Below are 10,111 nucleotides of genomic sequence, written 5' to 3' on the forward strand. Positions count from 1 at the left end.
TTTGTTGTCTATAACATGTATATATGTAGTCGTTCAACAGCGGTCTAATAGATGACTAGTCTACTCTTGGGTTATAGTTAGATGCCATTAGATTTTCACTGACTGTCCAAATTTTGCCTCGTTTTAGCCTAGACGTCAGGGCTGTGTTTTGACGGCTATTAGACATTTTTTAGACAAAAAATTGCTTGCTGGGCCTCCAAAGAAATCAGATGACTGACTTCCATTCCCACTCATTTAATAAACCACAATTTGAATTATACATAAATATGAAAATGTATACATAAATACAGTTTATTCATAAAACACAAGCAGGTGGGCTTGATAAGGATGTCATGGCTGTCATTCCTGTTACACATTTACAGACAATCTAATCTTGGATATCATTCATGTTAAATAGTGTAATTAGTGTTTGTTTTATTAAAGAAAACAGTCAACAATCAGATATGCATAGAACATCGAGATCAGGCAGAGGAAGTTTTGATTTTGTGCATGGCATAAGGGCTGGAGTTGATATGTGGCCAGATGTCTCCATTGGGCACCTCAGGTTTGTCCTCATCCCTCCTCTCCTCCATCACCACTGTCATTATCATCTCTTGGTTGATCGTCTCTGGCATGCGATAAGGGCGCATGAGGTGGCGAAAAGAAGAGCGCAAGGAGGCCTCATCCTCATCAAAATCATCTATTAGTCCTCCCTGTGACCTGTGGGAGGATTTTAGCTCATCTCCTAGCTCAGATGCCAAGTCTTTCAGGTCTCTAATCAGGGTGGATTTGAGACCGAACAAACACAGCAAGAAGAACAGACCAGCACATATACCAGAGACAAAGTATAAAGCCACCGTCTCCGGAAGACCTTGGGAAATGGAAAAGAGGCCAAGATGAAGAAAACATTTAAAATTGAATAAACAATACGTTCAACCATGAAGACAAGAGATTAAATTAATTAGTAAAATACTACCACACTTAGTAAATGAGAAGGCCATTGCTGACTGCTGATGTTAGCAAAACCACAAAGAAAAATGAATTGTTTTTGCATTGATTTTGTTTTTTTGTATTATATTCATGTCACTGTTACATGTGTATGTTTAGTATATAACAAAATTTATGTTTGCATTTAAAAAATGAATTAAAAAAAAAAAAAATCACAAAAAAGAAAAGTGAATAATAGTAAGTAAAAATGGCATCAAATCATTTGAACATTCTGGGATCAGGCCACACATCTAACATACCCTGGATCTGGGAAAAGATTTCCAGAGAGTTGGTGAAAATGTTTTGTGGTCTGGACACACCGGGGCCAGTATACCACCCTCCTGTGAAGGGGGAACAGGGGATTGGATCCCGCAGTCAGCAGGACCGTCAACAACCAATGACTGTCAGTTATATTATATGGCTGAGTCATGTACAGTTGTGGTCAAAAATTTAACATACACCTTGAAAAAATCTGCTAAATCTTTATAATTTTAACAAAATAAGGGTAAAAAAGAAATATTTTGCCCTGAATATGCTCTTTCACATAACAGATGTTTTGATATAGCCCACAAGACAAAATAAAGGTTGAATTTCAGTGTTGGATAAGTTACTCTAAAAAAGTAATTAATTACTAGCTACTAATTACATCTTCAACAGTGTAATTAGATTACTGTACCAATTACTCTTTCTAAAAAGTATTGCATTACTTATTAATTACTTGCTAAATCACATATCAACCTCGACCAGTTGAACAATACAAGGATAGTCATGAAACTACTCTTTTAATTAATTCAAATTAATAATATAAACTTGCATGAATTATTCTTGAACTGAGTATTTATAGGGAGATTATTTAAATAGTATTTAAAGTATTTAAACGGAGAAGGTTACATTAAAAACATACATTAGATGATAAATTTGGATGTTAAATCCACTATTGTTTTGCATCTTGTTGTCTTCTTTAGCATTAGTGTTTTCAGGTTTCACCTTTTGCAATAGTTGTTTATGAGTCAGTCATCAAAAAGATGGATCTACAGTCACTGGAAAGGATGAAAAAGGGACTCATGAACAGCCATCACAAAACAAAAATACAGTCATGGATCATCCAGGTAACGACACACAGTATTGACTGAGAAACCAAAGACAGTTACTGAGTTTTTGAAATGAGCGCATGCGTAAGAACAACCCCCCTCCTTCACAGCTCATTTCGAGGGAACGCCTCCCAAAACTCGTGCACGAGTATTGGAAGACGAGTGTTTACCACCGGCATTCGCTGTGTCGTGTTAGTGGATTCATTATGTCGGACTAACCGCAGGTAACTCATAATCTGCAGTTGTTACTCCTGTCTCCTGACTAAAACATTGCATGCGGCGCCTGTAGAGTGTGGAAAGTTACTGGAGAGCGCAGCCACGCTCGTCTCTCACAAGGAACGTCACGGCAGTGATTGACAAGCCAGAGGGCCAATCGTTTACGCGATGATCGTGTAAACGATTGGCTGATGTTTTTAAGGCCCTACCTCGTGCACAGATGATGTATATTAATATTATTCCTTTCAGTGCACCTAATAAATAGTCTTTTATCAGTTAGTAAAGACAGTTTCAAGTAATATTGCAAAAATGTATAAAACAAAACATCCTCTTTAGCACCTTTAAGAATAAATCATGATTTAAAAAAAAAAACTTGCAATTTTTATGATCGCTCATATTTTGTTAAAATCACAAACATTTTGCAGATTCTGCCAGCGGTTTTAACCACACTTGTCTATCTTTCCAGTCACATTTTCATATGCAGTACTTACACATGGAATGAGTCGCAGTTATTATGTTAAAATAAACTTTTTAATACAAGCCAGCTTATTAAAATGAAATTTAGCTTAGCAATTAAGATAATTTACACCATAAACTCATTTTTCTTACCATGCGTATAGTCAGAGAGCAAGAAAGGATCTGTGTTTCCACGTCCAACATCTTCCAGTAGATACCGTGGTACTAAATGCACAACAACAAAGTCATTTTATGACTGCTTCAACTGTAGTGAGTAAGGTTGATCGTCGTTTTTTAAAACTCACCACAGGTGAAGGAAACTCGCAAGTGCTTTCTGGTACCAGGGAAACAGGGGTCTCCAAACCCCTGAGCATCAGCTAGCACAGAGCAATTCGTCCTGCCATGACACTTCCTCGACACCCTCCTCAAGGCTGATGGAGACAAGCACTCTAAAAGGAAACAAACTTTTAAGCATAATCCCAACACATATTTTACGGCCTCTGCTGTTGTAACAAAACCTTCCCACTAGATGGGAGAAGAGTGTTATTTTGTTCTCAAACCTATGTCAGTTTTTGTTTTAGCCTCTTGAGGGCACTCAAGACTGTCGTGCTCCATGTGGCCAAACGTGGCTGAATAAATGGCCAGAACCGTGTCGTTCTTACAGGCCAGCTTCAGCCGCTCATTCTCACACACCGTTCTCGAGCGGTGATGCTCTGTGGAGAAGAAAAACGTATTTATTTGTGCTGCTCGGTTGCAATATCATTAGAGTGAAGCACAATATACAGTAGGTGTCTCACCAGGCTTGCACTTGTAGGAGACAATGATGTATTTGCTGGTTTCAGGGCAGGGATCTTGACCAAACACAGGACTCACCACAGAAATCTGACACTCCTGTCGATCCTGGCACTCAGACATCACTTTCTGACCATAAAAACACATTCTGACTGAAATTCATTAATCATTTATCATTGGAGATTTTTGTGTCTAGAATTAAAGAATGAGTATATGCTGATTAATGATACCTGAATGGCTGTGGTTGATATACAGTCTGTGTTTTCCTCTGTTATGTTTGGGTTTGAGTGAGGGCATAGGTATGGACTCGGGATACGGCGTCCATAAAATGCTGAGAGGACAGACACGGATGTTCTCGAAGGGCATATGATGGACAGCGTCTCTCCATCACAGGCATGGGCTGTGTGGTTCTTCAGGATCCTGTGGAGGTAATCTAAGGGGGGAAATAGTCTGACATATGACAGCTTTCAAAGTGGGCCAAAACCATCAGTAGAGCATCACCGCTGACAAGTATACAAACAAGACATGCATTTGTAAATGCATTTAGAAAACCCACTACACAATACCATTGTAGACCACAACTGTACACTTATTCTACAAGCCTATTGTAGTGTAAATCTAGCAAAATGACAATGGACAAACCAACTCCCTCACTTATCTAATCTTGCAATTGCAAGGTGTGGTTGACATTATGATGTAGAAAGCTTCTCAGGTTTCTACCAAAAGTGCTGTTTTATCTTACAAATACAGTAAATCAATAACAGAGATTTCCAACTGGCGGGTCAAAACCTAGGAAAATAAAATAAAATAAAATAAAATAAAATAAAACAATATAATATAATATAATATAATATAATATAATATAATATACAGTCAAACCAAAAATTATTCAGACACTAAATATAATTTTTTATATTATTTTTTTTTTACTAGTGGATGCAGGACACTATAGTTCATTTATGTAAGTGAGGATAGCAAAATAAAGTAAACTGTGACATATTATACCCAAAAATTCTTCATACAGTAAAATTGATAAAAAAAATTGGGACCAAAAATTATTCAGACACTTTAACCTGACCTTGTTTTTCTTAATCTGACATAATTAAGATTACTTTTTTCTGACTCTGAGATCTTGTCATATTTTATTACCATTTTTTTTAAACTATAGTGAATAAACTATAATAATGAATGAAATGTTCAAGGTGTCTGAATAAATTTTGGGTTGACTGTAAATGTTAATCACTTGTCCCTTGGGTGAGCCCATGCAGTTATTGTTAAGTTTATTAATAATAAATGTTAATGATTTAGGAGGTGAAATGATAAATAAAATAATTAATTGATAGGCCAAATATCTTTGAATTGTTAATACATTTCTGTGTTTTAAGAACATGTTCGTTATAAAATAAAAATAAAACTCTTTTGGTGATCCTAAAAAAGATCTAGACAATCATAAATAAGCTTTATCAAAAGTTAATAAAAAGTCAATTGTTTAAATGTCAAGTTAAGCTGCTATTGATTTACTGCACAAGGTTTCTTTTGAAAATTGTCTTAGGATTTTTTTTTTATCTTTCAAATACTCAACTCTCTTTATCAAAAAATTGCTATAAAAGGAGGAAGAGAGGCAGAGGTCAGGGACTGGATTTCAAAGAGGTCTTCCTGTTCACAGTACTGCAGATTTGAGATTTAAATCTTAAGAAGTGGAGAACATTTAGTACATTTCCCTCTCTAGATGCATTTTTCTCTTTCTTATCCTCCACTTTTCCACACAGCTCAGTTATGTTTTTAACATGTGCTAGGTTCCTTCATTGGACCATATCCATGAGTATGTCTAGCCTGTACCTCTCTCCATCTCTCTTGGCTTAGGCCATTCTGCATCTGTAGAGCCCTCTGTTCTGCAGTGCCAGGCACAGACACACTCACAAATAAACACAATGAGCTATTCTTGGCTTATTATCACTCTTGAAGCCATTATGTTTTGTAGGGGGGAGATACCAAAACAATTAGAAACAATTGAATCAAGAAGCCAACTTGTGTCACTTAAATGCCTGTAGTTTAAAAAAATATGAAATGCGCGAATACATTTTTCTGACTTTTTACAGAACTAAACACTGCTGTTGGCCATATATTTGTGGATTCTAGTGTATTTTCTAGTGTACTTTGCCCACAGTATAACATATTATACTGTATACATATTAACCTAGCTTCAACACAAAATGTTTGTTTTTGATTCAGAATGGGTTAATGTAGATAACTGCCTTGGATTGTGCTCAAACAATGGAGGAGGATGGGACCGTTCTGTGACCTTAACACCCGTCTCTCTTAAGCTGACGCTCTACAGATTGTTGACAAGGACTGTGTAAAAGACAAAATACAGAATGTTCTCTTTCCTTTTGGACATATGTTTCAAGACAGCATGCCGAATTTCCTCTCTCACAGCCACAAAATCAGAGAAAAACACTTACCAGAGAAATCTGGAGCAGATGAGGTTTGCCTTGTGTTGACAGCTAGGGCGAAGGAGAGGAAACACCAGGACCAACAAGAGCTCCATAGAGACATAGTGCACAACGCACATTACGAAGCACTGTGATTTTTAACTAGGAGAAGTTGTTTGGCTGTTTACTGCCCTCTGACTTCTGACCAGGAGAAAAGGGTCAATGGTGGCATTGTGCTGAGCTGAGAACAAACGCTCTTTCAACAGCACTGACACTGACACACACTTGTGTCATTGCACTATTTAAATAGTTTTCATGTTTGTTTTCAATTTATTTATCAAAAGGGCTTTTTGAGGTGACAAGGTTCACATGTCTGTTTAATAAGTAGCCACCCTGATGATAATAAATGTAGTTTCCAGGCAAATATACAGCAAAAATCACTTTCTTTATCAGTATTTTAGTCTTGTTGATTAAAACAAGTTAAATTAACCTGATAGTTTTCATATATATTGTTCATATACATCTATCTTACAAAAGTTTTGTATTTTGAATAAATGCTGTTCTTTTGAACTAGAATCCTGAAAACAACATTGATTTCTGAGGGATCATGTGACACTGAAGAATTAAGTAATGGCTGTACAATTTTTGTTTTCTTGAGTTGATCATGTTTTAAGAAAGTTTAGATATTTTTACTGGGAAAAAAAACTCAAAACAAGAAAAAATAAATCTTTTCTGAGCTCGATGGTTTTGTTTCCTTTGCTTGTGTTGATGTATAATCACAGAAGTGGACCCTCATGATCAATAATTGAGGTCCTGTTTAGGGAGATAAAGCAAGGATTTTCCAAGCTGTGTGTTCCCAGCTGCTGGATGTCCTGTAGATAGCCTATCATCTCAGGATAAGTGCTTCCTCTCTCAGCCTTAGAAAAAGAGAGGTCAGTGGTTAGTGAGCGCATCACATTTCTCTCTATTCCAGAAATACTATACACTGTAAAAAAAAATTCCGTTCAATTTACGGTAATAAAACTGGCAGCTGTGGTTGCCAGAAATGTACCGTAAAAATACAGTGGCAAGATTTTAGGTTTTACAGATTTAAAAAATGCTAAAGAGGATGTTTTGTTTTACACATTTTTGCAATATTACTTGAAACTGTCTTTACTAACTGATAAAAGACTATTTATTAGGTGCACTGAAAGAAATAATATTAATATACATCATCTGTGCACGAGGTAGGGCCTTAAAAACATCAGCCAATCGTTTACGCGATCATCGCGTAAACGATTGGCCCTCTGGCTTGTCAATCACTGCCGTGACGTTCCTTGTGAGAGACGTGCGCGGCTGCGCGCTCCAGTAACTTTCCACACTCCACAGGCGCCGCATGCAATGTTTTTGTCAGGAGACAGGAGTAACAACTGCAGATTATGAGTTACCTGCGGTGAGTCCGACATAATGAATCCACTAACACGACACAGCGAATGCCGGTGGTAAACACTCGTGTTCCAATACTCGTGCACGAGTTTTGGGAGGCGTTCCTTTGAAAAACTCACTTACGGTCTTTGGTTTCTCAGTCGACGAAAAGATCTTCTTTAGCACCTTTAACTTAAATTTACAGTAAATCGTTAATTGTATTTCATTAACTGATATAAATGTTAATTTACCAACATATTGAAGTACTGTTTAGTACCTTTGCAATACACTGACAACCACCAAAAACAGGTGGTGGTGAGAAAGTCACATGATGAATCAAAGCTCATCACAGGCAGCTTTTCCACAAGCTGAGAAGGTAAAACTAATATATAGAAGGTGTCATTCACACGAACACTAAACATGGTAACACACATGACATTAAAAAGGCATTAAACATTTATTTAACAACATTAGATGTAACATAAAACCCTAATGTGTATACCTGATTAGAAAAAAAAACAAAGAAAAAGTATTAAGAAACAGTTATTTCGACAAAATACATCAAATGTGAAGGTGTCACTTCTGGGAATGTCAATTTATGTTTTTTTTTTTTTCTGTATAGACTTTACTGTTAAAATCACATTTTTTACAGTGAGAGAAGAAACTCTTATAGCAACTAAATGCCTAGCTGGTAAAAAAGTGCATGTGCTGACAATTGAGCAGAGGCCAGAAAACATGCAGGATGCACTATAGTGCATTTAGCATTCTCAGCACTTTGTCCATAGTATCACCCTCCCCAAGTTAAAGAACATTCCACCCCCACATATGAGATTGGTCTAGTGCCTGAAAGGAATGTTTGGAAAATTAAATTGGAGCAGTGTTGATGTATGGAGACAAATGCTGTACAATAATGCGCTGACCTTTGGCATGTTTGTTTAGTGATTGCAGCAGTGGAGTCAGATTAGAGGCTTACACTGTTGCATCGTTACAGCTCATCATCTCCATGGTGATTTCTTGTTTGGTGGTATATTCTGTTCTGCGGTGCAGTGTGTTAACTGGAAAGAGAAGCAGAGCTCAGATCTGTTACTCATAGTATCCTGTTGGCTCCAGGAGAAGGGAGTACACTGGGTAAAATGGCATGGCGGATGGCTCATTTCCTGTGCTAGCCGGAGTGGAACTCGCATAATTTCCAGGATTTGTTAGTTTCCATGTCAGGCTCTTGCTTTGTATATACACAGTATAATCAGCAGCCTTTTCTTTCTTTTATGGAACACCAAAGCAGATATTTACTGAAGTAAATTAAATATCTGAGCTGCTCTCCTCCAAACAATCACCACTGACAAGCTCCACCATTAAAATAGTCCTTATTTGTACACTATATAATATATATGACTAAAATCTAGCTCGACAGACATGGTCATTCACTTTCACAGCTTGGACATTCTGCTGAGAAAGTAAGTTATACGGGTTTCAGACAAACATGAGGGTGAGTAAATGATGAAGGAATTTTTATTTTTTGGTGAACTATCCCTTTAAAACCGTCTGTGAGGAAAGAACAAAGCGACTCCTTGCTTTTTTTTTTTTATATAGAAGTGATGTGTCTGCTTTTTACGGTAATATTGTTTCAAATTAGCCTGAATTCCCCTGAATGATGCAATAAACCTCCTCAATACAACATCTGTGTGCTGGATGGGGAAATGAAACTCTAAAGGGGTTGAAAACAATTATGTAACCTTTTTTTTTCAAGAATGACATTCCTTCACTACAATTTCTGTTTTATAGCGCTGGCGTCGTACAACATGACTTTTATAGTCTAAGTTGGTGTAAGAGATGAATTTTATGGAGTAAGTTGTTCTAAGAGTCTTTCCAGGTTACTATAAGAGGAAGCCATGTGATGACGGAATTGTTTCCTCTTACTCAACATGTCTGCATATGGAATGAGGGGAACTACCTATTTGTTTAAGGAGAACCTATCCCTTGAGAATGATCACATACCCACACCCTCATTTGTCCACTCACACACACAACTGTGTATCTTAGCAATAGACTTCTATACACTATAAATACTATAGACTAACCCTAACGCACACCCTACCCCTACTCGTACCAGAAAACTGCAATTTAGATAAAATGATTTATGAATCATTATTCCAATTGAGGACGTCCCCAAATGTCCCCAAAGGGATTTAGCTCACTTTTAGGGTTGAAAAACACAAAAACCATTAGGGATTTGCTTTCTGCTCTGCCTCAACTGATATCAAAAGTGACTGTTGTTTTTGGAAGGTTTTAACAGGGGTTACTGGAAGTTAGAAAAATTCCAGAGAAGAGATCTGAAAGCACATAATGAGTCAGAAATCCAAATGGCCACTAGAAAGAAGATCGAAACAGAGAAGAGAAAGTACCTTTACTCTGTTGTCTGACATGTGAAAGCAATCAAATATTTTCTTTAAAGTTAGTGGATTAGTTCATGTATAGTGAACAGGCTCTCTATTACGCAGCTGAAAGGGGCACATTGTGATTGAACATATGGGCGAGGGGAATGTTTGTAAGAGGTAGAAGTGTTAATAGTCTGCATGAATGGAATGTGGCCCCTGCTTTACATCTGAGATAACACTGTGACGTTTCTCCTGAGTTTAAGTGCGTGCTGGATAAAATGAAGAGCTATTTTTGAGCTCTCTTTCACAGCCTGGCAGCACAGTTATATAGTTAGGGTCACGCCCATCCTCTCTAGCCTCCCTCCCTCCTGACTTTTAA

The 10,111-nt window shown here is 37.2% G+C and overlaps 1 protein-coding gene across 2 annotated transcripts; it reads right to left on the reverse strand.

The window, feature by feature from the left end:
- Positions 1-218: 218 nt before the first annotated feature.
- Positions 219-6,520, reverse strand: si:ch73-335m24.2 (protein eva-1 homolog C). Of its 2 annotated transcripts, XM_048177026.1 has the most exons (8): positions 5,984-6,520; positions 3,752-3,954; positions 3,527-3,650; positions 3,290-3,442; positions 3,035-3,178; positions 2,883-2,954; positions 1,227-1,307; positions 219-850 (listed from the first exon to the last, which is right to left on the reverse strand). In XM_048177026.1, exons 1-8 carry the CDS (start codon positions 6,075-6,077, stop codon positions 462-464), a joined length of 1,260 nt encoding a protein of 419 aa, XP_048032983.1. In that variant the 5' UTR covers positions 6,078-6,520; the 3' UTR covers positions 219-461. The 2 variants fall into 2 exon arrangements, with proteins under 2 accessions (XP_048032983.1, XP_048032984.1); XM_048177027.1 differs by lacking the exon at positions 1,227-1,307 and having other exon boundaries at positions 5,984-6,513.
- Positions 6,521-10,111: the final 3,591 nt, after the last annotated feature.

The sequence above is a fragment of the Megalobrama amblycephala genome, linkage group LG23 (assembly GCF_018812025.1).
Source record: "Megalobrama amblycephala isolate DHTTF-2021 linkage group LG23, ASM1881202v1, whole genome shotgun sequence".
Lineage (NCBI taxonomy): Eukaryota > Metazoa > Chordata > Actinopteri > Cypriniformes > Xenocyprididae > Megalobrama > Megalobrama amblycephala.